Source organism: Camellia sinensis, chromosome 9, assembly GCF_055761805.1.
Source record: "Camellia sinensis isolate YWXY chromosome 9, ASM5576180v1, whole genome shotgun sequence".
Lineage (NCBI taxonomy): Eukaryota > Viridiplantae > Streptophyta > Magnoliopsida > Ericales > Theaceae > Camellia > Camellia sinensis.
Genome location: NC_138969.1, coordinates 122568962 through 122596882, shown reverse-complemented (window position 1 = coordinate 122596882; position 27921 = coordinate 122568962). Strand labels below are relative to the sequence as shown.

Sequence of the window (27921 nt, the reverse complement as noted above, 5' to 3'; positions counted from 1 at the left end):
ACTAAGCAAATATAAATTTTTTAAAAGATCCTAGAGGACCAGTTGAACCTCTCTGTCTCTTTTTCCTCCCATTAGTCATCTTTATCTCAAATGATGCATACAAACACTTAGGTTCACTTACATCTTTTCCTTTCACCATTTGGGAAAAGTAGGCACATGACCAATTGACCACCTTGTTATATGATATACATATACACATAAATCTTATTTTTTTTAATCTACAGTGGGGATTTGAGGGTTTTCAAGATTTAGTCTTAGCCATTTGTTACAACTTTGGTTAAGGGTTAACCTAAGGTTTGTCTATGGTTATTTTAGCGTTGTTGGGGAAGAACCACTCATTTCTGCCATTTCCTCCCCCAAACCGTGACTCTCTCTCTCTCTCTCTCTCTGTTTTTTTTGTTTTTAGGCCTACAACCTTACATTAAGGAGTGATTAGAAAACTTGGAAGTGGTTTTTAGGATGATTTGAATATCAAAGTTGATGAAGAAGGCTTGTTCTTGGAGCATTCACCTTTCCTACCTCATTCCTTTTGTTGAAAAAGCTTGATTTCAAGGTAGGGATTTTCTTATCTCTTGCTTAGAAAGCATGCAAGGGTGTTATTTCAAAATTTATGACATGATTTTATCTATGGAAGTGTACGAGCACGAAATAATCTGTCTCGTATAATCCTGTTGATCAAGTCTTCACTTCTCCAAACGTTGTTGTCTTTATCACCTAAAAACACAAGCGTGAGCTAGCTGGTGGGTGTGTGTCGGAAACTCCTCCGATGCCTAAGTCCGCAAATAAACAATAGATAATAAGCTTTGTGTATTCGTGAAAAAGAATTGCAATACCTAGAAATAGGCATAATTATGAACTCTTATAGATTCCACGTGGCAACCCTAGTAGGACTCTAACTCTACTTAGTAGAATCCTCCTAGGAATCACTTTCCCACAGGATAATGCCTATTCTGATAACACCCTACTCACTGCCAACCAAGTGAGATGGTTAATCACCTTGCTCGGCCCACTATGCCTAGCCGAGCTATCTAGTGCAACTACTCTGACCAGGCCGTGCAATCACTGACCACCATAAGTCACCTTGCCGAGATAACCCTAGCACGGCCTTCTGCAGCACACCATTCCGGTCCGTCCACCAATGGTGCACACAACCATCTTAAGGCCCATTGACCAGCCCAGCAACCGTTTGTAACGTTACCAGGCTATCCACACTCTCATCTCCGCCCATAGCGCGGCCCAACATCTAATAATGATAGACTTAGCTCGGCCCAATTTATCTACATAAATTACCCTCTCAAGAAGAATGATTAGTCTGTATTTCTTCCAAACCCTAAGCTATCTAGTTGATCCATGCCTTCTTGAGCGTCTTTTTGACTTAGAGTTGGATTCCTGTCTTGAAATCTCTAAAAGAGTTCTTAATATGTGACTTCGTGAACTCTGAATATAATATTGTCATATCTATCTGGAAATCATGAAAAACATTATTTCATTAATTTAGGGCTTTTTTTTTTTCAAACCTCAAAAAGAGTAATCTATGGCATGTTTGAAGACTTTTCTCGTCTCCACGTGCTAGTACACATTAAACAAAGCATCGGACAGAGCATTCATTATATGACCCCTACATATGTAGAACTCATTTTCTCACTTGGTCCTGGTGCAAGTTTGAGTGATTGTCTCATCTTCTTCTTCAAGGTATTATGTCTTCAGCACATACACCACGTTGAGCATTGTCAAGAGGAAACGTAACTTCTTCTACCAGCGCTTGAAATTTTCTTTATTGATGCGGCTAAGCTTGACAAAGTCTTGTGTCATCTTCTACAAGGACATTGCCATGATCACGAGATACTGTCTCTAGAGTGTTGTTACAAATTCTCCGGGTTAACAATGGTGATGACGAACTTCTAATAAATAACTTGCTATAATACACATCGAGTAGCATTATGGATGTTGCTTTCCTTTTTTCTTTTTCTTTTTGATAACCGACATTGCCCTGATCACGAGATACTGTCTTTAGAGTGTTACAAATCCTCTAGGTTGATGATGGTGATGACGAACTTCTGATAAATAATTTGCTATAATACACATTGAGTCACGTCATGAATGCTTTCCTTTTTTCTTTTTCTTTTTCTTTTTCTTTTTGATAACTGGGACTCTAGCACACAAGACCGACTAATTCGAGGGACCAATCCCACCGCTAAGAAATTATTTGCACGTAAGAGGTTTCAAACCTGAGACCTTGAAGGGAATACACCCCAAGCCCTAGGCCAACCCCTTACGGTTATGAATGTTGCTTTCATAAAGATAGTATTTGCCCTTACCAGATGGTGTGCACTAGGTTAACATCAATCTCAAAGACATATCAAAATACCTTTGTATAAAACAAAGGCTAGGGAAGCGAGGTCTAATATTCTGTTTCTGTAGAGTAATAAAATATTAGAAAATAGAAAGCTCTTGACTGAAAATTTGAAACAGAGAGAGAGAGAGAGGATTTCAAAACTTGTCTCTGAAATCTAGATGTTGGATTGAATGATGGAAATGGACTGATCATAGGCATGTGGAAGCACCCCAATGAAAGGATAATGATCCTTGATAATACCTAATCAAATTTGATAGTCAGATTGAGCCTTGATGATCTGAATCTTGTCTTACCTAAATGGGTGTAACGACAAGACACACCTGATTGTGATTGGATGCCATATGTACCGTACGATCACGCAGCTACATGATCAAAGGCCATGATCACACCGATCTTGATCGACATGCAACTATTCGATTGGTTGGGCCATCACATTGCCATGTTGTGCCAATTGTATTCCACATCAATGCCGTCATATGCTGACATGGACCATCCCACATCATCACCATGCGGTCCTTCCAAACCCGCCATGTCATTGCGACCAAGCTTTCTAAAGCAAATAAGAAAACATATCCATGGTGCCACGTGCAAAGCACGTAGTGCGCCATCAAACACCACATAACCACTACCCACGCGCATGTTCAAATGGTGCTTCGCACCATCCTTGCGGTGTGTGAGCATACACACTAGCACCCTTCCCACAAATCCTTAATCAAGGGAATATTCCTTGTAGTTCTTTATTAAATCAACATCTATCTCTCATGTTTTTGAAGTGGGACAAGCCACAAAGCTAAAAAAAAGCTCTCTATAAGGAAACAGTGAAGGTTTTGAAAACTACCAAATAACAAACCCATTTTAATTTCGAAAATTCCCCAACACTAATTAGTAAAGATCAACTACTTTCCAACTTTGTGTTGAAGTCCATGAGAAATAGGAGAAATATAGAAGCTTTTGAATGCCTATGTTGTTCTTCTACTCGATGGTGTTGAGTTTATGAGAATATAAAACTTTGTTTATATGAATCGCATAAGCTTTGCAAAGACGAAGCCACAACATCATTCCCTTTGTCTTTATGCACGAACTTTATGTACTATTCACAACAACAGAACAATCCTGATTTAACTTTCTTAATTTTTAAAATCAAGTCCTAACCAAGCCAAATCTATCCTCAAACTTATTGGCCTTTAATTCAACAAACGAAGACCACAAGATATAAACTTTCTAGTCCTTCTAATTGCGCCAAATCTAAAACTCCAGTAACCTGCCACTTTTGAGAGTGAACAAATTCAAGCTTTTCCCCTTCTACAAACCACAGAACGTTTCTTTGGTTATAAACCTTGAAGCAATTTCTTCCTTAAACCCATCACAAATCCACTTGTAGTCAGCCTAGTGCCCTAATTTGTTTATTTATTAAACATAAAGTGGAACATTTTTAAACATGGAGCCTTCCATATATGCAACAATATGAAAGATGAAATGGTGCACTCAAATATATCTAGGGGGAATAATTTATCAGTGGAAAATGGGGCACAAAATTACAAATCAGTGAGAATCTTTTTGGGTGCAAGTCTGGATACACACAAGACTTGCAAAGATTCTCACATATGTGTAAATTGTTTTGGTCCTCTACCCTGATGTGTTATTACCTAGTATATCTCAATACGAAATATGATTCTCTCAACCTAAGAAGACCACAAAGAAATGCATTATTTCCATGAAATGCCAAAAATATGAAGCATTTGGCAAGTAAGTTCGCTCACATATATTTCAAATTATCGCTTGCAAAAGTTGGAAGTTCACCAACCAGATTGTTGAAACTTAAGTCCCTGCAATAGAAAATAAGCAATAAGGAACAAAATAAACAAATTCATTAAAATTCAAAATACCTTAAATAAACATTTAATCTGAGTAGATATTATTGGAGTAATGCTTTCATCGGAGGAATGCTTTCATCCATAAAACATGCAAATAGATCCCATAAAACAAAACATTTTTGTTACTGATATTACAAGATGGTATTAGACATCTTAATATTTACTGTTGGGCCCATTTCATGACAGTGTAAACTTTTAGACAATAGTTGATCTACCATGGTATTCATGTAAGATTTTTGAATGAATCTCTATATTCAATTGTGTTTCAACGTGTACATTTGATATATATAGCAATTCTAGACCTAATCCTAAACCTAAATCAATCCTAAATAGGAAACAATATTCACATAATATATACTATACTAATATTTTTCTCACACCCCCGCTCAAACTCAAGATGTTTGGGCAAAAAACACTCAGAGTTCGCCAAGAAGAAACTAAAATCGAGCAGTGGTTTGAGTCTTGGTAAAGAAGTCAGCAAGTTGCAGAGCCGAAGAGACGAAAAGAATCGAGATAGAACCAGACTACAGATGCTGACAAACAAAATGACAATCAATCTCAGTGTGCTTAGTCCGCTCATGAAAGACAGTGTTATGTGCAATTTGAATAGAACTGCAGTTATCACAATAGAGGGAGGTCGGAGAAAACTGAGGGACACCCAAGTCAGAGAGAAGACAATGAAGCCAGACAACTTCAACAGTAACATGAGCCATAGCACAATACTCAGTTTCGGCAGTAGAGTGAACAACAACAGTTTGTTTCTTACTTTTCCAAGTGATCAAGGAATCACCAAGAAATATACAGAAACCAAACGTAGATTTGCGATCAATAACATCACCAACCCAATCACAATCAGCATAGGCCACCAAATCCAAAGAGGAAAAAGAGGACAATAGTAAACCTTGAAATATAGTATCTCGGTGAGAGGAGAAAGCTGAAAGTAAGGTAGACGTTCGAGAAAGGCAATATGGTGGGAGACATAAAGACGACGGGAATTAGGATCATAATAGCGACAACCTTTCTGAGTGAGACTATAACCCAAAAAGACACAGGACAGACTAGACACTAAGTTTGGTCCTATCTTTACGAGGTAAAAGGACAAAACAAGAAGACCCCAAGCACACGAAGGATGGAGTAATTAGGAAGTTAAGAAAACAGAGTCTCATAAGGAAACCAACCAGAAAGAAGGGGGGTAGGCATACGGTTGAGAAGAAAAGCAGTAGTAAGAACTACCTCAGCCCAAAACGGAGCTCGAACGGAGGCAGAGATAAGGAGAGACCTAGCTGTCTCAAGGAGATGACGGTGTTTACGCTCAGCTTGACCATTTTGGGTAGGTGTATCAATACAAAATGTTTGGTGAATAGTACCCAATTTGTCCAAATATTCACAGAATTCAGTTTTAAAGTATTCCCCGCCCAAGTCAGACCACAACAATTTAATAGTAGGCCCAAACTATGTAGTGACCATAGACTGGAAAGTACGGTATATCTGGTAGAAGTTAGACTTATGAGTCATAAAATAAACCCAAGTGGGACATAAAGGCAGTCAAAGAGGTTGTCATAGACAGATGCAAGCTCTCCACCACATAGAGGTCTGTAACGCTACGGCCGGTCCTAATCTGCTGCTTAGACATCCGATCCTACATAAAACAGATAGAAGAAGAAAAGATAATATCAAAACCAGAGGCATCAAGTTGACCGATTGATAATAGGCTGATAGATAACTGAGGAACATATAAGACTGATGGAATAGAGACAACAGACATAGCAGATGATAGGATAGACCCAACAGATATACCAGACACACAAGACCCATTAGCAGCATTAACAGTAATAGGAAAAGGAGATGGAGTACAATTATGAAGTAATGAGAGATGATGAGTCATATGATGAAAGACACCAGAATAAAAAATCCAAACAAACGAAGAGATACTTGAAGAAGACCCAAGCAAACTTGAATAAAGAGAGGAAACAATGGAGGTAGGTGAAGATGATTGGGAGGTAGACAATATATGCTAAAGCTCACCAATCTGAGCACCCAAGGAAGCCAAGTCAGGATGAGGAGCTGAAGTAGATGCAACATAAGCAGTAGGAGGCAAAAAAGTACTCTGAGAGGGAACTCGAAACGATGGCTGAGACTACTGAGAAACAGAGCAGACGAACGTCCCTTCTTGGGACAGTGATACTTCCAATAACCGTTCTGATGGCAGAAAGCACACTCATCTAAAGCCAAGGGCCCCTTCTTGGGCCTAACAGAATCCAAGAAGACATATGGAGAATTAATAGCCTAAATATGATCATCCGTCGTCGTAATGAACCAAAAATAGCGAACCGATTGGGTGAAGTGTAATAAATTGAAATCTGATGGGGTCAAACTGTAATAACCTGAAACTATCTCCAAATGGGCAAACAGTAGTCAATTAAGAACAGATAACCAAAAAGAGAGAGTGATCAGAGAATAGAGACCAGAGACGGAGAGAGAGAGAGAGAGAGAGAGCTTCGTCAACAAAAACGAAGCAGAGAGCTTCGATCGACACAACCAGCAAGACAGAAGGGCCTCGCAACTGAAACTGAAGCTGAGAGAACCTGAAGCTGAAGCCGAAGTTGAAGATGCGAGAGAACCAGACGAAGTCTAGCGAGAGGCCAAGCTTGATAGAGGGAGAGAGAGAGAGAGAGAGAGAGAGAGAGAGAGAGAGATCCCTCATACGAGCAGATGGGTCAAACGTGTCTTTGGATTGTGATTCTGGTGGCAAATACGACTCCGATGAACACCCAATGGCAGCGAACCAGAGACTAAAGAACCAGACGAATCGCAATGTGAGAGAGAACTCACTAGGTTGACTTTGAACTAGACCAAAACGAATAGAGATGGCTGCTAGGGTTTCGAATCCTTTAGATTAGCGTTTCGAACCAAGCTCTGATACCATGTAAGATTTCTGAATGAATCTCTATATTCAATTGTGTTTCAATACAATGTGCACATGGGATATATATAGCAATTCTAGACCTAATCTTAAACCTAAACCAATCCTAAATAGAAAAGAATAAACCTAAACCAATCTTAAATAGGAAACAATATTCACATAATATATACTATACTAATATTATTCTCACATTTCATTCGTGCAGTTATATGACCTGGCTAGGTTCAAGTATCATAATCTCGTTAGTTCCCCTTACTATGTCCTATTGTGGACTTTGTTTTGTGTATGTTAATTTCTATAGCTCTATTCAAGTTAATTTGTTTAGTGTAGTTGCCTCTCACATAAGAGAGGTGCTATTTATTTATTTATATTTTTCTGAGCACATTGGGGTGTTAGATAGGTTGAGGCACAATGTTGAGCCCATTTCATACATAAATCTCTTGGACCATATTTGATACTGGACGAGTAGTCAAGAAGTTTCTTTGAACAAATGGAGCGTCAGAAGTCCATGAGAATTGATGCATTTGTATATCTATGAAATAATCAGTTTGCATTTGAGTTAGTTAGGGCAACTGAATCATTAGGATATCGGGGCAACCGCCTTGGGGCTCAAATTTTTAAGGTCCTTATTGATATGCACTCTTCTATTTCGTAAAGTGATGCGAGCTGATTTGTTAGTAGTTGCTGGTTGAACTAGCCATTATGATATGTCGATATTGTAAATTTCAGATCTTTGGCTCTTGTATACCAATTTAAGAATTGCTCTCTCTAAAAATTCAATTTTCTTTTGATTGTGACTCCATTATTTGGTATAAAGTCCCCAGATTCTGTACCTTATTTATTCCTGATTGGATGTCACATTCGTCAATCATAGAAGTTGAGCAGTGTTGATTTCAGTATCTGTAGTTTACAAGCTTCTTCAAATTACATCAGGAAGTCCAGGCCTCTCAATAGGTGCACAAAAATGTCTAAAATGCTTGTTTCCATTGAGTTTAATAACTAAAATACCATTTTTCCATCAATTTTACTTAACAAAAATAGGTAGATGATTTAGATTGAAAACAAATCAACAGATTAAGGTTTAAATTGATAAAATTAAAAATTTAGGATTTATTTCGTTATAAGGCTCAAATCCTGAGTTTTTTTTTTTTTTTCTTATTTGTAATTTTCCCAAGTATCAAACAGTAGCAAATAAAATAAACTTCACTAATTGCATCAAATTTGATAATCTAACATTCAATAGAAGTATCTTACAAATATTCGAGGGATCGACTTCGCCAAATAAATTCAGGGATTTGACCACCAAGTGAGCAATTCCGCAGTGTTCTGGAGCAATTATTTTGATTAGACTGCCAAAGTTCACCTACAATGAAATCAGCAGATAAAATTTTATTGTGTTAATACATAATGAGAGGCTCACAGGTGTTTCAATGACTGAGTATTGACAATGGGGAAATCTATGTCTTGTCGGGGACTTCCAGTTATGTCAGCAAGCTGCCTGAACAAAGAAATGGGAGTGGGAATGGGAATTTAAAACAGCAAGTTGTAATCAAAATAACTTGAGTGAGGAAACAAAATATATGGCCTCAGCCAGGGGTAAAAAATTACAAGATTTCAAGATTCTTCAATGATTGGAACACTCCATGACTAACAGGCCATTCAAAATTGTTCCCCATGAGGTACCTATGAAGATCAGAAGTTGAACGTGAAAAATAGGGATCAAACTTCCATGGTGCATACATGGCTAGCTTAATTAGACTAGCTCAACTCAATGCTTACAATTTGCTAATATCTTTCCATTGGGCTATGAAAGCAGGTATTTGTCCATTGAAGTTATTCCCACGGATGTCACTACAAAAGATAAATGAATGAACTTAAAAGAGATGGTGCTTAGTAACAAAAGTGAAACAAGAAATGTAATATCAACATCCACTTACAAATGTGCCATGTTTTTAAGTTGATCAAACGATTGAAGCAAATTTCCACTAAAATTATTATTCGGTAGGTACCTGAAATCAAAAGCGATAAAGCGATTGTTACAACAATACGAGTCATGAAATATACTTCTCTAGTTGCAGTTGAAATGTATTTCTTCGTGTTCTTAATCTTCATTACTTTCACTAGTGAAAATTGTTGATCCCAAGAGTTTCCATGTATACCTTTTTTGGGGTACATTTAGAGGCAACATCGAATTTTTAGGATTTTTGAATTTTGTAGGTGGGGTCCAAAGTTTTGATTGGGTGCTAATAGCCATCAGAATTTAACCAAATAAGTTTGAAAATTGAATTTATGGCCTAAGTGTCCTTAAAAAAATAAATAAAATAAATAAATGACTCAAATGAACAAATAGGGTCCAAAATGCAGAGAATTATTTGTAAATAAATCTATCAGTTTTGTGACACGTATTTTTTAGATTTCAACAATTAATAATTTTATTAATCTTTAATATAAGGAATTTTACAAGTAAATGATGTAATAGAATTTGAGAAGGTCTTCTACATTGAGTAAAGAATCAAATATAAAGCAAATCAATATTTATAAAAAAATTAACATTTAGAATTTTAACTGTAGTTCCATACAAATTAATGGATTTGAAGGATATGACCATAATTTAAGAACCAATAATTTAGAATTAAGATGGAAAAACCAAATTGGTCTGTTTACTCTGGTAACCAAATAGTCATCAAAGGGAGGCTTACAGATGCCTAAGATTTGTGAGATGTCCTAGCTCATCGGGAAGTTCCCCCGAGAGCCCATTATCCGATAAATCCCTACAAAAATAATAATAATATAAAATAAAATATTGAGAATAGAATAGTTCACTAACAATAAATAAATCATATACGAAACAGGATCAGTAGAGTTTTACAGAGCCATAAGGTTAGAAAGGTTCCCCAGTTGAGAAGGTATCTGTCCTGACAATAAATTACCATCTAGATACCTGTAATTTATTAACAAAAACAACAACAAAAGACCATCATATTACTACCCACAACACTACCCAAAAAAAAACAATAAAGAGTTGAAATTCATTTGCTTATGCACTCATATTAATCAATTTAATTTTCACCACACAAATACATTCGAGATAAATTATGAGTTAAAAAGAGTGCGGTTCATATCATTTATGGATTACTATTATTGTGTAAAGAGCAATACTAAAAATTTACCCAGAAACATCAATGTGTGTTCAGATTCATTTTGTACATGAACCGCACAATACACACTTTCAATCTGCACTACACATTCCATTCTTGACCCAAATCCAAGACAGACTTACTGTTGTGTTAAACCTAATAAAACCTATGTCAGTTGTGCAGAGGGAGAGAGAGAGAGAGGGGGAGAGGGGAAGCCGTCACACTTACAACTCTAGTAGATATGGAAGAGCACCCAATTCTGGCGGGATTGGACCATCAAAATTGTTGTCTGTGAGGCTTCTGCGGAGGGAAAAAAGATGCTTCTTATTGATGTTTGAAAAGAAAATTGATATATGCCTAAACAAATGACAGAAAACAAAAATGATATACAAAATTCTGGGAGAAATTATTTTTAAAAAATAAAATAAAGAGTTTAATTCTCATAATAAAATAAATTATAGATTTTTAATTTTTGTTTTTTCAATTTAAATCTTAAATTTTTAATGTTGTCTCAATCTCAATCATCAATTTATTTATGTTAAACAAAACTACTAAAGAAGAGTATTTCATTAATTATACTAACTATTTTACAATATATATGGCACGGATCTATCTGCACCCAAAAATTAGGTTGGAAAATTTTTTTATTTACACACCACTAATCCTCTCAGTACACACTATTAATAGATTAAATTTATATTTTAATAATATTCTCAAATGAAAAGATCATTAAAGATTATATGGGAGTGTATTCTACCCATTCAAAGATTTCATATATAAAATCACAAAATACACTCCACACACAATCATCACCTATAGATATATAAACATCTAAAATAAAACATCCAAAATAAATTAGTTTTGAAGATTTAAGGGTATAAAAACATTGAAATCAATTGGTTTAAGATTTAAGATCATTGAAATTAATTGATTTTGAAGATTTAAGAACCTTAAAATCAATTGGTTTTGAAGATTTACATACCATGGATGACATTGAGATTGTTGATTTTGAATAATGCAACAATGAAAATGTCAGTTTACTACTTAAAGAAATTGCTTACTAAATTAAAGAAATTGCCTATTTGTGGCCACGGGCCTTACTTGTAAGCGGAATGCCATATGTGTATACAGGGTTACACCCTTTCTCTTTTGTTAATGTAAGCTTGAGGGAACTTTTAATTTTCATTCTATTTGTGGTAACCCAAAATATCCCAGCTTATTAGGGGTAATGCGAACAAGTCCTAACAATGGTCCCAGCTAAGAAGCCCATCAAGTAAATGTTTAGGGCAAGCCACACCCACCTATATAAAAGTAGAGCATCCCACAGAAGAGAAGTATGCCTCATCTCTACAATAGACACACACAAATACTTTACAACTTCTTCATTTATTCCCTTTGATTCAAGGGTTCTAACTTTATCATCGGACTATCCCTAGTCGACAACCCCGATAGAGTGGCGTCAACCATGTTTATCTTTGTAGATCTACGGGACAAAGCTCATCCCTTTGTTGGATCTCTTCAACAATCCATGTGAAAGGATTTTCTCGGTCTCACAATTGGCGCTGTCTATGAAAAAGACCAAAAGAATTCAACGAAGAAGATATCAAACACCACTAGTCGGATCATTGTTACACGTTACTGATTGCAAGTTTATTATTATGGAATCTTTCCATCTTGGAAATAGCTTTGGATAATCTTACACACACATACACACACACAAATACATACCAAAAAAAAAAACTTTCAGATAACATGGTGCTGAGAGATCTATAATTGGGTGTTAATTTTCTCTCTCAAAGATTATTCAGCACCATTTCCTCTCACGAAGGCATCTGTTGTGACTAATGAACAATCAAAATAGCCAATCATGGAAATATGTATCTTTCAACAATAATAGATATACAAAGAAGATGGACCAAGAGTGGTTTTCTCAGCCGGCATCACTTCAGCTGCAAGCTCTTAGAATAAGTTTGCTATCATAAAAGTGAGTCTACCTAGCAATGAGCAACCATTGCTTCGGCTCAGACAGATGACAACTGCTTGGACCAGATCTTGTGGGTTCAAATCAATAACCCATCGCCACAACCATATAGTTCAATGCTGGTCTTTTAGCCCTTATTTATCAATTCGGCAATTGGACCATGTCTATGACACCCGGTTTCTAGGTAATTACAATATCGTTACAATGCCGAGAAGATGACGACACCAAGAAAAAATTTAGTCGTACGTGGAGATAGAGCTATTGACATTTTTTCAAAGGGCTACCGATTTGAAACGAGCAACAACAATGATCAAGTCACCTCAACTTCAATTCGGCAATGCCATAGTCATCCTTGTGGCGACGTCGAGGAACATACATCTCAAAGATCTACAACTGGATCTTGATTTTTTTTTGCTCTAGAAATGTTCTTGGCAAGCTAAAGACCAAGAAAAGTTGCCGACCGAGTTTAAGTGCCCATTTTCTTTCTCTAGAAATTGGGTCTACATTCTTCTTCATGAGAGCAACTTCTCGGCAATACAACAAGAATTGCTTAGCCAACTAGCTCTACTACGTCACCCTTTTACTCCAACAATGTCGCACGCCGAACACTCGTAACATCACCATGCAAAAACAATTATTGAAAATCAAGACATACCATGGCCAATGTCATCAACTTCACCTCAACAACACAAGAAATGCCCATGCCATGAGTGTTTGCTCGACATTGCCATTATCTTGGCCAACTCAGCAAATTGGAAGTTCTTTGGACATCATCCACCAGTCCAAAAACACATGTTAAAGCTTGCTCGACAACATGCATCATGCCCTCATCAATTATGCTCCTCGACAGACTTAGACTTGCATGGTATCAGAGCATATATAAAGGAAATTTTCATAATTCAATTCCATTAGTGGTATTAGAGCTAGTACTCGCCACTTTTCAAAAAAATTGAAGAAACAAAGCACAGTATCAAATTTGTCAAGATTTTGAAGGTATTGAAATCAAGATACAAAAATACCAGAGGGTTCGTGTCAACTAGAGGAGTCTTAGACCCACCAACCAGAAAAGCCAAGAACTACCGAAGTTCACCGATAATTGCGAAACATATCAAATTTCCAGAAAATAATTTTTTTAAATTGTCAAAATCCAGTTTTGAATATACCAATGTGAAGTACTCATTGAAATGAGGCTAACACAAAAAATCGCATCGAAATCGGAGCTCAAATGAAGCCATACAAGCTTATCAAAGTTTGCTCAGAAAGTTAACGGTTTCACCAGAGATGACAACTAGAAAAGCAATGAAGAAATCATCCAATGTTTCGCGGGCAAATTACAACTAGTTGATCTAAACTATCAGATATATTTTAGCTAAATCTACGCCATTTAGAGTCTAATCACCATGATCCAATAGTCGTTTCCAGCTATTTGGAGCATTCCGAACACATCCGTATGGTCAAATTTTGCAAAGTGCATACCAAAAATTTGGAAGTCTATATAACGATTCATGTTTACACCCAACCCATTTCTTGCTTTTGAATCCGAAATCCATATCCTTAACTATTGTTCATTTCATTTTTCATGTTGTTGCTAGTTAAGTTTGGTTATTTTGGAGTTATTGTTGCATTTGGAACAGGTTGGGGGTTAGTTTTCAAAGAGTTGTTGTCCAAATTTTGCTTGTTCGCTCGAGCAATCTTTCTTGTGCTCGAGCGGTCTTTTACAGTCTGCAAAACTTATAGAAATAGAGTATCTTTACTCGAGTGGTATTTCTTGCGCTCAATCGATCTTTTACAGGTCTGCGTTTCTGGGAGGGGGTCATTGTGTGCTAGAGCGGTGCTTTTGGTCGCTCGAGTAGTGCCACGTTTTGTTTCTGACGGTTGAGCGGTGTTTTGGTCGCTCAAGAAGTTTGTGCGTCTATCAGTTCAGGAAAAAGGGTTTTCTGAATCACTTTTCACTTTCTCTCCATCTCTAAAACATTCCAAAACCCTAGCTCTCTCTCTCTCTCTCTCACATTCTTGCATTCAAGCCCCAAATACTCACAATCTATTGATTTCTTTACCCTATTCTTTTGGAGAAAAAGGTAAAGCACGTCGAGAGCTTCAATCTATCGGAGAGGATATCATTTTCGACTTCACCTAACTTTAACCCTAGCTTTCTTTTGCCTTCTAATCCTGAGGTAGGGATTTCTTTAACCTTTGCTATGATTTTTACCTTAGTTATTTGTCCATTAAAAGAATCTAGTGATTTGGGGATTTTGGGTTAAACCTAAGGTTTGATTTTGAAATGTAAAGAGGGGTTTTCAAATATGTTCTTGAGAAAGGTTGTAGGGATGTGTTTATGGTTGAGATATGTTAAAATGGTAGATTTCTTTACTTAAAATTGATTTTGGAAGTATAAGGGGTTTTGTTTTAAAATCATGGATATTTGGTTTTGTGAAAGAAAATGGAAGATGTTAGGTTTGAAAGAATGGAATGAATTTGTATGTTGATTATGATGGTGGAGTTGGATATGTAATATCACTCATATTTCAAAAATGATGAGATTATATCTTTTGTTGGAAATTATCTATTGAATAGAAATATCTGTTTTGAACTATCGGGGAATGATAGCTTTGATTGTTGTAGAATTGTATGAGGATTAGATGAATTGAAACTAATTACTCATACATCTTACATTAAGCATTGATTCATATTTAAACATTGAAAATGTATTATTTTGAGAAAAATAGATGAATACCTTAGTGAATTTGGTTAGGGAGTGTGGTTGTGGTTATTATGTTGTCTTGTGTGTCCGTGGTGAAAGTCTAGAAACTCACGTGATTAGGTGTCGATCCTTCCAATTAGTACTTGTAAAATGACTTTGGTAGTATTTGTATAGCCTACTCGCAGACACATACCTAGAGATTCCCAGTGTTTTGTATCCACTGTCCTGTTTTCTAATATAAAAGGTTATTTTTATGAATTAATATATAATCTGGCATTGCCTTGTTTTGAGATGAAAATGTAAAACGTTTGACAATTGGCATGCATATGCATCCATCTCATGATTTTTTTAAGATTTATATATTGTGTTAAAGTATCTCTACTGGGCTTTGGCTCACCCTGTGTAGTAAACAACTTTTAGGTGCTGATGATATGCTTCCACCTAGGACATAACTTGAAAGGACTTGGAGCCAAGAGCTTCCTTTTGTTTATTTGATGTAATTGTTCTTGTACAAGCCTTGGCTTTAATTGTATTGAGTTAAACTCATTTTTATGTACCTAAGTATCGACTTGGAAAGATATAGCCATTAGGGCATATAATTGCTTGGGTTTTCTTTTATATCAATGTTTGTACACATGTCATATGCTATAGATTCAAGATCTCGGATTTATGAATGTATACACGCATATGTCATCTTTTGTATGATCAAGGATTTAAATGGAATATAAAATATGATGTTATTGATCAATTGTAAAATATGATGTATACACGCATATGTCATCTCATAAAATATGATGTTATGAGATTGGCTTTTGTTATTATTTCAAGGCATTACAACTTAGTATCAAAGTTAGCAGGTTTGAATACTTTGGGATCGCAGAATGTGGGTTTTACCACAATGGGTTATCTCGCTAGATGATATTAGAAGTAGACCTGGTATGCTATGTGATAACATGCTTATGTGACTAGATGAGTATGGGATTTAATTTCATAGATATTGATTGGGCCTACGAGTTTCTAGAAGTCTTGTTAAAAGAGCACTTGATCACTTCTATTTCTAATTGGAACTTTGACAATGTCATGGGATGATCATTATCTAGAAAGGAAGTTCGGTTGTGTTTATGTGATTAGGTGCTTATGTGGAGTGAATTATTTGTTGTCCACCATATTAGGACGTGAGTGAATTAACTTCAACACATTTGTAAATATGCTAATCTATTGTGTTACCTTTATTAGGATTTCAGGACGTAGTGATAGTAGGTGTGGCAAGCCTAGGCGGTAGGAGGTGCCATTACTAGATGATATTCCGGCGCAAGAGGAGGGAGTTAATCAGGCCAACGTGGTCGAGCCAGCAGGTCAACAAGCCATAGGTATTTTAGCCCGCAAAATGGCTGGAGCTTTGTAGGAATCCATAGATATTCTCAAGGCTGAGAGTTAAGTCCAAGCCCATGTTGTTGAGACATGGCCCTTTTTTTTTTTTCTCAAAATGGAGTTCTTTCAGTCGAATTCAGATGAGGTTTTGGGTGATCCAAAAGAGCTAATGAAGGCGGATGAGTGGCTTGACCAGATGATGAGGACGTTCGAGATTCTTGGCATCGAGGACGACGGGTTAAGGGTGACCTTGGCATCTTTCTAGCTGAAGGGAGATGCGGGTCAATGGTAGAAGTATGCACGAGGGTGCATTGGGGTGACTTGGGAGGCCTTTGTCAACACCTTCCAGGACAAGTTTTTGCCTTCCACTACCAGGGAGAAGTTGAGAGATTAGTTCCTGAAGCTCAAGCAGCTGAGCACACTTGTAGCCGAGTTTGAGGCTATTTTTACTAGCCTCTCTAGATTTGCACTAGAACTCGTAGCGACGGAGGAACGTTGTTGCATCGAGTTTGAAAAGAGGTTGAGGATGGGGCTCCTTTTCAAGGTGGTTAGGTGTAAACACCCCATTTTTTACCACCCTTATGACTTGGGCACTACTGATTGCTTACTTGGTGATGAAAGGTGTGCAGTACAAAGGTTCGATTTCTTCAGCAAGGAGAGTGTCAAATCCCAAACCTCACACCCCATTTTTGGACCAAAACTATTTTTGACTAAAATGATTTTTAGACCTTAAAGCCCTCTCTTTCAAAATATTTTTGAAACAAAGTTTCTACGATGTTCTGAGGCTCGCATTTTCGTTAAATGTTGTGCTTTTCAGTAAACCGAGCAAGGACAAAGTAGAAATGAATGAAAGAGAGGTGAACTCTTTGAAAAAAATCTTTAAAACATCTTGTTTAGAGGTTTGGAGTTGAGGAAAAGAAGAGGATAGGGAAGAAACCAAGTTGGGGAAGAAGATGGGCATTAACCGTTAAGAGAGAGTCGAGCAGCCCTCGCTAAATCAGGCCTATCCATTTGTACACTTGGATTTCAGCTATGAGGCCACCATCGTTGGAAATTGGACTTCCGGGGCTTCATTTTGCACTCAAGAATCTCCTAAAGCCGAGGTTAGATGAGGGAGATATGGTTGGTTAAAGTTAGGCATCAATCTGATTGAGCTGAAAATGAGCAGTCTTCACTAAAAGAGGGATATCTCTTAGCACACTTGGAATTTTGATGTGAGGCTACCACCATTGGAAACCTTATTTTCGGGGCTTCAATTTAGACACAAGAATGACCTGCAAAGGAGTCTAAATGAAGGAGTTATGCCCATTTAAAGTTGAACTTGGAGAGCAGATTTTTCTGCTGGCCATGGATGATGCAGTGCCGGCCATTGATGATCAGTGCTGGGCATTAATGGTCCCTTGCTGGCCATTGATGAAAAAAGTCAGTTTTTTGCAGATATTTGTGTCGCAGCTGTTTCAGCTGTCCCTTTTGGGATATTTTCGACCTGAGCTTGCATTCTTCTATATAGAAAGAGCCTTCTCTATGGTTTTGAGGGTTAGAAACATTTGAGGAAGGAAAATTTTGGGAGCCTCTCTCTCTACATTCCTCTCTCTCTTGAACCTTTGTGCATAAGTGCATACAAGTGTAGATACACTTCTCCTTTGCCAATACATCCTTGACCAAAGTTGGTTATCTTGGAGCTGAGGTTCTAGAAGGTCTTCTTGGAGTTCTTGAAAGTGATTTTGCTTGGTTTTGTTGCCTAAAATTGTGTTGTGCTTCAAGAGGTATAACTCTCTCCCTTTAAGCTTGTTTTTCATACTTACTTTGCCATCTTTTTGCCACCTTTGCAAACTATTTTTGGCATGTAAAAAGTTCTGTTTTTCAGTCCTAAATGTGGTGGTTTGAGCCTTTGTGAGTTAGGAGGTTGTCCCCCTTTTTTGCTCTTTAGCTTGTTAAGCTTTTTGCACCATTTCTCATTACCTTCAAATCAAACGTTTTGGGCCTTTTTACCACTGAAACTCAGAGGTTTTTCAGTGACAAAAACCATGTTTTAAGGTCCAAAATAGGAGGGGTTAGCCTCCCCTCCTTGTGCCTTGTTTGCATGTGTAGATAGCCTAACATGTGAGCATGTTTTTCTACCTTTAAGTGACTTGATCTTAGCATGTTTTTGCTATTGATTTAGCATGTTTTAGCTCTGTTTTGAGCCTTCTTGGTCATATGAGCTTTGTCTCGTATGGTTGTAGTGCAAATGGCTTCACTAGCTTAGTGTTTCAAGGCCTCTAACATGTTGTGCATGTATTGCTTGCATGTTATAGCATCATTTAACATGTGATTTTAGTGGATTTTCTCTGTCACACTCTTACTTATTCCATTCTTTCATTACTTTTGAGAGTTGTGTTTTGAGCCTCGCTTGCGAGCTAACATGTGCGCATGATTTTCTTGCCTTTTATGCTTCTATCTCAACATGTTTTAGCTGCTGCTTTGGCATGTTTAAGCTCTGTCTAGAGCTAGTTTGGTCATTTAAGCTTGATATTGCATGTTTCTAGTGTAGTGTTCTTCACTAGTTTAATGCTTTTGGCTTTTGAGCATGTCTCGCATGTGTTGCTTGCATGATTTAGTGTCTTTTGCATGCCATTTCAACATTAAAAAGTCTGCAACCTCCCTCATTTCTTCATTTTTCTATTTTTTTTGAGGGTTGGTTAACATTAGGGTTGTGTTTAAGCTTGAGATAGAGCTTGTGCTCAATGGCTTTAACCCTATTTTGAGGGTTCCTCCCAGCCAAAGGCATGATCTCTCTTATGTCTTGAATCATCCTTTGGTTGACCCCTCTCTCATTAGAGGACACTCATCTTGGACTTAACCAATCAAAGAATGACTTGGTAATGCTAAAATGAGTAAACAAGAATTGGACAAGTAAAACATGACCAAGATAAGCATGTTATGTTTGCATTGCATGTGTTTAATCAGACGTTATATTGAACACAAGGTAGATTGGTTCATTTCATACTCAAAGTGATAAAATGAGCCAATCTCCTTTGTCTCCATCACCCTTGATCATGCATGATAGGGCGGTGGTACTTTGAGTCTTGTTTTGTGCATTTATTGAAAGTATATCATGCATTGAAAATGCTTGATTGGTGGTTTTGGATCCAAGAGTGCCACTCCTTTGATGTTTTGAGATGACAAGGAGAGGCACAGTGCAAACATGTCCTTGGAAAACCCTCCATTTTCCTCTGTTTGTGCTCTGTTGCAATTTGGTGACTCAGTACACCAGTGGCTGGCAGTGGCTCACTAATGGCCGGCAGTGGCTTCATCCTTGGCCGGCATGGCTCACTTTTGGCCAGTAGATGGCCGGCAGCAACCAATCATGGTCGGCAGGCCACTGGTGCAACCCTCAGCAGTGAATTGGTAAGGTGGAGCAAAAAGTTTTTGGAGTAACCCTGCAAACAGAGCCTCTCAAGAGCAAACTGGTGGGCTTTTCAGGGCGAAAACCAAGGCATGCATTTTCTAATTTTCAAGCAGAGCTAAGGCAGTGGAATTAGCATTTTACATGTTTAGTTAGTATACATTGGTTTTGTAATTTAATTAATTAGTGTGCTAATTAGTTAAGTGTTGTAATAATTAGTAAGTAGTTTACTAGTTATTCGATTGGTTTGTAATAATTAGTTTAATTAGTTTAATTAGATTAGTTTGATTAGCTTAGCTTAGTGTAAAAGCTTAGCTTATTTATTCGGACCCTCCTTCGCGAGGGCGCAATATTGTAATAAGTGTGCATGCGTGTGTGCATGTCTTCCAACCCCACGTCTTTCTCCCTTTTATTTAACCGCTTTCGATGGTTAGATTAGGACATGTTTTGATTAGCATACCTTATGCTTGCATGTTTGTATCATTCATTTGTCTTATATGCGCCGAGGCTCAGCGCATCATTCAAACTGCATTGTATTTCAATACTTCTTTGAATACTTGTTTCAAAGCATGTAATCAAATTGCATTCATATGCCATCTTAGGTAGCCGAGCCTATTAATTACATTATTGCATGCGTTGCATTAGGCATCTTAACATAGTTAGGATCATGCATGTTTCTAACTATCTTTTGTTTTAGCTCGGAGTACACTGTAAGTTTTACGCTTTAGCATACTTGCATGAGTGTGAGTGATGCCATGTTTCGCATGTTTACCATGAGGCTATTTGCTTAAGTGATTAACTGCATGAATGCCTGTGGATGAAGGCTTGGTTGCTTGAATTGGAACAATTCAATGATTGTAAGTTTTAAGCCCACTTTGAGAAGTGGCAAATCATGTTTTAAAGCCCACTTGAGGGTGGTAAATCTGCGCTTTAGCCCACTTGAGAGTGGCATTTTCAAACCATTTTCAAAAACAAACATAAGTTGATTTGTTCCAAGTCTAGCGACTTAGTCTATACTTGCTTGTGTGCATCACATAGTAAAGTTAGCTAATAATCTGAACAAGAACACATGTGTTTATAAAACAACATATCATGTTTAGTAGAGACCGATCCTTTGATTGGGCGAGCGGGGGTGCTCATTTCAGGACCTTCCCCTCTAGTACCCAAGTTCTTGAGTCGAGGCAACTTTGGTGATGATGGACACGTGGCCTTTGGCATGAGTCAGGGTTTCCTAAATTTCTCAAAAACAAAATATTTAGGTGGCGACTTTGTAATTTGGCAAAGTAGTCCAGTTTTGGCATTACTTGATCTAAAATCTGATTTTCCAAAATGATTTGCCGGATTAGACTCTTTGGTGTTTATTAGTCTCACATTGAACTTTGTGAGATTAGATTCAGAACCGTGATAGGAGTCTGAACTGTAGGACCAATTCGAGCTCTCCGAAAGGGGGGCGCAAAGAATGTCGAGTCTACATTGGGTCTATGATTAGATATTACGATCACCTTGTGGAGGCGACGGCTCACCAAGAGATCGTGGTCAAATCTGAGGAGGAACAAATGAGAGGCTCTAGGCGGAGGAGTCAGAAAGTTCAGAAGGAGGTACGGGACAACAAACGGCAGAGGGGTTCCACCCCACAGCAGTCCTAGGCAGCACAGTTTAGATCCACTTTTCCTATACCAAGTTTTGGTTTAGTGAGAGGTAGTCAGGGTGGGATCACTTGTTTCAAGTGTGGTCAGTTAGGCCACAAGTCTTCAGTTTGCTCGCAAAGAGGAGGAGGGCAATAATTTGCACCATCTTCGGCTCATCCTCAGAGCTAGAGTCAGGGGAGAGAGCAGCCGCCTACTTGTTATCAATGTGGGTAGTTGGGGCACTTGAGAAGGTTTTGTCCTCAAATAGGTGGCACATCTGGTACATATAGTTCAAGACAAACACATAGCCATCAGCATACCCATTCATTACAGGCTTTGAGGGCCAATCAGGGAGCCTCTTCAGCTCAATCAGTATATCAGACCTATGCTTCGAGGGGTGAGCAGGTAGAGTAGAGACCCACAAAGCGTGTGTATGCTGTTACCACGCCAAATTAGTTGCCAACATCTTTCGTAGTGAGAGGTAACTTTTTGTTGTTCAACTCTATTGCCAATGTGTTGATTGATACTAGTGCATCTCATTTCTTCATTTCGTCTACAATCATATTTGTTTTGGGGTTAGAAGTGGCTCAGTTAGTGTCTCTGCTCAAGATAAAGTCTCCAGTTGGGGTTAAGGTTGTCTTAGACCGAGGATGTTGCAGTTGTGAGATAGAGGTTGCTCGTTGCCGACTTCCTTTTGCTTTCGTATTGTTAGACATGTCAGGTTTCGATGTCATCTTAGGCATGGATTGGTTGTCTTCGTACCATGCCATTATAGATTGTTACCATCAGAGAGTTACTGTGTGCACCTCGAGTGGTGACTGTTTTTTATTTTCTAAGAGACTCGGTTGATAGAGTTTTGTCACCAGTGTATGACTCACGTGGTCGGGTGTAGACCGCCCGAACTTCGATCCGCGCGTGAGGGCGTGAATTATAATTCTAGCTACTATAGTTCAGACTCTTGTCACGGTTCTGAATCTAATCTCACAAAGTGCAATGTAAGACTGATAAATCACCAAAGAGTCCAAATTCGGCAAATCATTTTGGAAAATCGATTTTAATAAAAAAAAGCACCAAACATAGACTGCTTTTCCAGATTTTAGAGTCGCCACCTAAATATTTTGTTTTGGAAAATTTAGGAAACCCTGACTCGTGCCTAAGGCCACGTGTCTGTCATTACCAAAGTTGCCTCGGCTCGGGAACTTGGGTACGAGAGGGGAAGGTCTTGAAATGAGCACCCCCACTCGCCCAATCAAAGATCGGCCTCTACTAACATGATATGTTGTTTTTGGAAACACATGTGCTTTTGTTCCGGTTATAAAACTAGTTTACTATGTGATGCGCACAACATACAAGTACAGACTCAATCACTCAAGTTGAAACAAAACATCTCATGTTTGTTTTTTGAAAATGATTTGAAGTTGCTACTCGCAAGTAGGCTAAGACGCGGATTTGCTACCCTCAAGTGGGCTTAGAAAACATGATTTTGCCACTCCGCAAAGTGGGCTTAAAACGCACATGTTGATAAATTGTTCCAATTCGAGCAATGAAGCCTTCATCCACAGGCATTCATGCAGTTAAACACTTAAGCAGTTAGCCTCATGGCAAGCATACTATCATGGCAGTCACTTACACACATGCAAGGATGCTAAAGCATAAACACTTACAGTGTACTCCGAGCCAAAAAAGAAGCTAGCTAGTAATCAATGCATGATCCTAGCTATGTAAGAATGCCTAATGCAACACAAGCAGAAATACAACTAAAATAGGTTCGGCTAGCTAAGATGGCATATGAATGCGACGATTTAATACATGTATTCAAATAAGTATTGAAATACAATGCAGTTTGTATGATGCGCGGAGCCCGGTGCATGCAAGACGAATAAATGATGCACGTATGCAAAGCATAAGTATGCTAATTGAAATATGCCCTAAAACTAACCATCAAAAGCTGGTAAATAAAAGGGAGAAAGACGTGGGGTTGGAAGACATGTATCACACACATGCACGCTTATTACAACAATGTGCCCTCTCGACGGAGGGTCCGAATGAAAGCTAAGCTACTCTAAGCTAAGCTAAGCAACTAATCTAATTAAGCTAATTAGACTAGTTATTACAAAACACAAATTGAATAACTAGTTACCATTAATTATTACAATACTTTAATTAATTAACAAATTAACTAATCATGGTAACTAACTAAGCATGTGAGGTATGTGAACTAGGCTGCCACAGCTCTGCCTTGAACAATGAAGGATGCATGCTCTCGATCTCCTCGCTCGGAAATCCATCACTATGCCCCAAATTGCCTCTGTTTGCATTTGATTTCAGAACACTGCACAAACTTCCAGAATGCTTCTACTCTAACATGGAGACCTCTAGGAGGGTTGCTGACCAGAAAATGGTGTTGTAGACCACCTATAGACCACTTAAGTTTGTTGTAGACCAGAAAAAGTGGTCGGCCAGCTACTTTTTCTGGTCTGCCTACCAGAAATTTTTGCCAAGCTCCAATTTGCTACAACAGAGAACAAGAAGGGGCATAGTAGTGTATTTGCAAGGTATATGTGCACAACCACCCTCCATATCATTTCTTAAGCTCAAGGGGGTGCAGTTCTCGACTCTCAGGCCACCAACCGAGCATCGCAATGCAAGATGGCTGAGAAGCCAAGTTTGCACAATTCAATGTCCATGAATGCACAAATAACACATAAGGGCCTTAACCTCTATCATGCATGATCAAGAGGGTCGGCGACCGAGAAATGAGGCACGTTTCACCACTTCAAGTATGAAACGTCCCTTGTTTCTCGTGTTTTGATTAACGTTCAATCCAAACACAATGCAATGCAACAATATTCCAAACAACATGCAAACAACATAAGCATGTCAAGTTAGAGTCCTTAAGCATGAAAACTAGAGAAGGATACAACACAAGGGCTATGCAATGCAATGCACAATGGACTAATCCAGCCCCAAATAGACCTCATGTATGCCAAGATAATGGCCAGAATGCTCTGAAATGAAGGCATGAAAGGCAAGGTAATGCATGCTCATACACTAGCTCATCAACTAAGCATAAGAGCACAACTCTCAAACATGATTAAGAAGTGACAAATGTGAGAGTGTAGCTACACTATATGCACTGAAATCATGTATGAAGTGATGCCAAATCATCCAAACAACACAAGCATGGAATGTTAGAAGGGTTAAGGCACAAGGCTATCAAAGGGGACTACACAAGAGGCTTGCAATACATGGCACAAATGATTGAACCAACCATGGACAGAGCTCAATTAGGTCAAAACAAAGACCAAAACATGCTAAAATGGGAGCTCAAAGGTCTAGGCATGCATACACATTGGCTCACCAACAAGGCATGAAGACACAACTCTCAAACACATTGAAGGAGTGGAAAATGTGAGAGTGTGGCAATGAAGTATGCTTTGAAATCACCTACCAAATGATGTCATATCATGCAAATAGCTCAAATAAAGCATGCAAAAGGGCTTGAAATACAAAGCTAGTCAAGGACTTTACACTACAACCATACCAAGCAATGCTCAAATGACCTAAAGCACTCAAAATAGACCTAAGGCAGGTGAAAATGGTAGCAAAAACATGCTAAACTCGCAACAAAGATGGCAAGAAAGATAGGCTCCCGAATTAGCTCACAAACAAGGCATAAGTGCACAACTCTTAAGCATAATGAAAGAGTGATAAACATGAGAGCATGGCAGAAGTTTATGGTCTGATATTACCTACCAAATGATGTCATGCCATGCAAAAGGCTCAAATATGACATGCTAGGGGGCCCAAAGTGCAAGGCTAGCAAAGCCAAATACACTATAGCTATGCAAAACCAAACACGCATAACCAAAACCACTTAAATTAGACCTCAAGCATGTTAAATCAAAGCCAAAAATGTACTGGAGTAGAGTATACACATGCTAGATCAATAGGCTAAAACAACAGATATGCTAGGCTGGTGAACCAAAATTGCACTACAAGTGCAAGGAGCATGCAAGAGGAAACCAAACTAACCCAAATCAGAGTGATGACCTGTCAAATAATGGCCAAAAACATGCTGAAATGGAGCCAATACATGCTAGAAAGACATGCTACTTTGCAAGGCTACAAGTAGGATTACACTACAAGTACCAAAACCAAGCATGAGGTGACTTCAACAACAAAAATTAGAGTTGTAACATGGAATATAAACACCAAAAATGGGCTGAGCCTAAGCCAACACATGCTAGAATAACAAGCTAACTCATTAGGCATGCAAGGCTAGCAAAAAGGATTTACATTACAAGTGTAAGGAGCATGCAACAAGTGATCAAACTAACTAAAAATAGACTTATAACATGTTAAAAAAAAGTCACAAAAACATGCTCAAACTAAGCCTCAAGAAGGGAGAAATACATGCTCATTTGATGAGCCATCAACACAAGTAAACAAGAGAAGATGAGGGGGGGAACCCCCACCCATTTGGGACCTCAAAACCCCCTTTTCACCACTGAAAATTCTCCTGGAATTTAGTGGTTTAAAGGCCAAAAAAGTTGGTTTGAAAGATGGTGAAAGATGACTCAAAAGGCTTTACAAGCCAAGGAGCAAAATGGAGGAAAGCCCCCTAGCCAAACAAGGCACAAACCAACACTTTTAGAACTGAAAAATAGAGGGAAAACAGAGGTTTTTGTAGTTCAACACCACCCCAAAAACAGCCCCAAAGTAGTCCAAAACAATAGAAAAAGGATGGTGAAACAAGCATGCAAAATAAGCTAAAAGGGAAAGAGTTCTTACCCTTGAAGCATAACTGCAAAACAAGTCCAAAATCTGAACCAAAACCAGCTTTTGGAGCTCAAACAAAACCTCCAAGAATCTCAGCCCAATGGTGATCAAGTTTGGTTAAAGGTGCTTAGGCAAAGGAGAGGTGTATCTAAGTTTTCATGCACAAAAAGGCAAGAGGAAGTGAACTTCTAGAGAGAGAGGCAGAGATTTAGCTCTGAAAATTCTAGAGAGAAAGGAGTTTTTAGAGAGAGAGGCTCCCAAAATTGCTTCAATGTTTCTCCTCCTTCAATATGTGTGATATGGCTCCCTATATAGCAAGAATAAAGTTTTGGTCAAAATATCTAAGTTTGGAAATATTTGGAGCAATGCACAGCAGCTGGAGGGAAAAGATCTTCAAAAAATCTGAGTTTGGGACCTACCAGCCACTTTTCTAGTCGACTGACCACCTTTTCTGGTCGACAAGATACTTTTCTGGTCGACAGGCAAAATTCTGCTTTCCAGGTCCAACTTCAAATAGGCATATCTCCTTCATTTGGACTCCTTTCAAGTCATTCTTGTGTCCAAATTGAAGCCCCAGAAGTAAGCTTTCCAATGGTGGAAGACTTGCATAAAAATGCCAATTGTGAAAAAAGTTATGCCTATTTTGGTGAAGTCGCTTAGTTTCAATCCTACCCGGATTTATGCCGAACTTCTCCTCAACTAGTTTTCTTCTCTCCTCTCTCATTTTCTTCAACTCCAAATCCCTAAACAAGGCTTTTTGAAAGATTTTTCAAAGATTTCATCTCTCTTTCATTCATTTCCACTTTGTCCTCGCTCGGTTTACCAAAAAGCGCAACATTTAACGAAATGCGAGCCTCAAAACATCGTAGGAACTTTATTTCAAAAACATTTTGAAAGAGAGGGTTTTAAGGTCTGAAAACCATCCAAAATAGCTTTGGTCCAAAATGGGGTGTAAGGTTTGGATTTGACTCTCCTCTTGCCGAAGAAATCGAGCCTTTGCCCTGCACACCTTTCATCACCAAGTAAACCATCAGTAACGCCAAAGTCTTAAGGGCAGTCAAAAATGATGTGTCTACATCGGGGCGAGCTTAATTTCCTTCTTGCAACTTTATTGAGTAATGAGAGTAATGTGGTCCGAGTTGATTTGTCGAAGGGTAGTTTGTGAATACCCGGACATCTTTCTAAAAGATCTTACTAGTTTGCCACCCCACCGAGAGATTGAGTTCTCCATTGACTTAGTGCCAGGCACAACATCGATTTACATGGCACCGTATAAATTTTCACCCGCTGAGTTGTATGAGTTGAAGATTCAAATCCAAGAACTGCTAGACAAAGGCTTCATTCGTCCTAGTACATCACCTTGGAGAGCACCGACTCTCTTTGCTAAGAAGAAGGATGGTACATTGCGACTGTGTATCGATTACCAAAAGTTGAACCGGGTAACTGTTAAGAACAAGTACCCATTACCATGCATAAATAATATGTTTGACTAGTTGAAGGGGTCTCGTTGTTTTTCTAAGATTGACTTGAGATCAAGTTATCACCAGTTAATGGTGAAGGAGAAAGATATTTAGAAAATGGTATTCTGTACGCGGTGGCCATTATGAGTTATTAGTAATGTCTTTTGGGCTAACCAACGTATTGGTTTCGTTTATGGATTTGATTAATCGAATCTTCCATGAGTTTCTAAACCATTTCATGGTTGTCTTTTGTGGTGACATCTTAATCTACTCACCCTCCGAAGAGGAACACTTATGGGTTGTACTTGAATTAGTTACAG

At 38.3% G+C, this 27921-nt stretch overlaps 1 protein-coding gene across 4 annotated transcripts in view; it reads right to left on the bottom strand.

The window, feature by feature from the left end:
• The window catches only part of LOC114282852 (uncharacterized), a 136472-nt gene that overhangs the window by 46419 nt on the left and 62132 nt on the right, over positions 1 to 27921 (bottom strand). For 3 of the 4 annotated variants that reach the window (XM_082887561.1, XM_082887560.1, XM_082887563.1), the window contains 9 exons: positions 10519 to 10590; positions 10023 to 10094; positions 9853 to 9924; positions 9091 to 9162; positions 8933 to 9004; positions 8762 to 8836; positions 8574 to 8651; positions 8408 to 8479; positions 4117 to 4182 (listed from right to left, as the gene is read on the bottom strand). In XM_082887561.1, the coding sequence (XP_082743687.1) occupies positions 4117 to 4182; positions 8408 to 8479; positions 8574 to 8651; positions 8762 to 8836; positions 8933 to 9004; positions 9091 to 9162; positions 9853 to 9924; positions 10023 to 10094; positions 10519 to 10590 (651 nt within the window). The remainder of the gene's footprint in view (positions 1 to 4116; positions 4183 to 8407; positions 8480 to 8573; positions 8652 to 8761; positions 8837 to 8932; positions 9005 to 9090; positions 9163 to 9852; positions 9925 to 10022; positions 10095 to 10518; positions 10591 to 27921) is intronic. The other variant, XM_082887562.1, reaches the window with a different exon arrangement.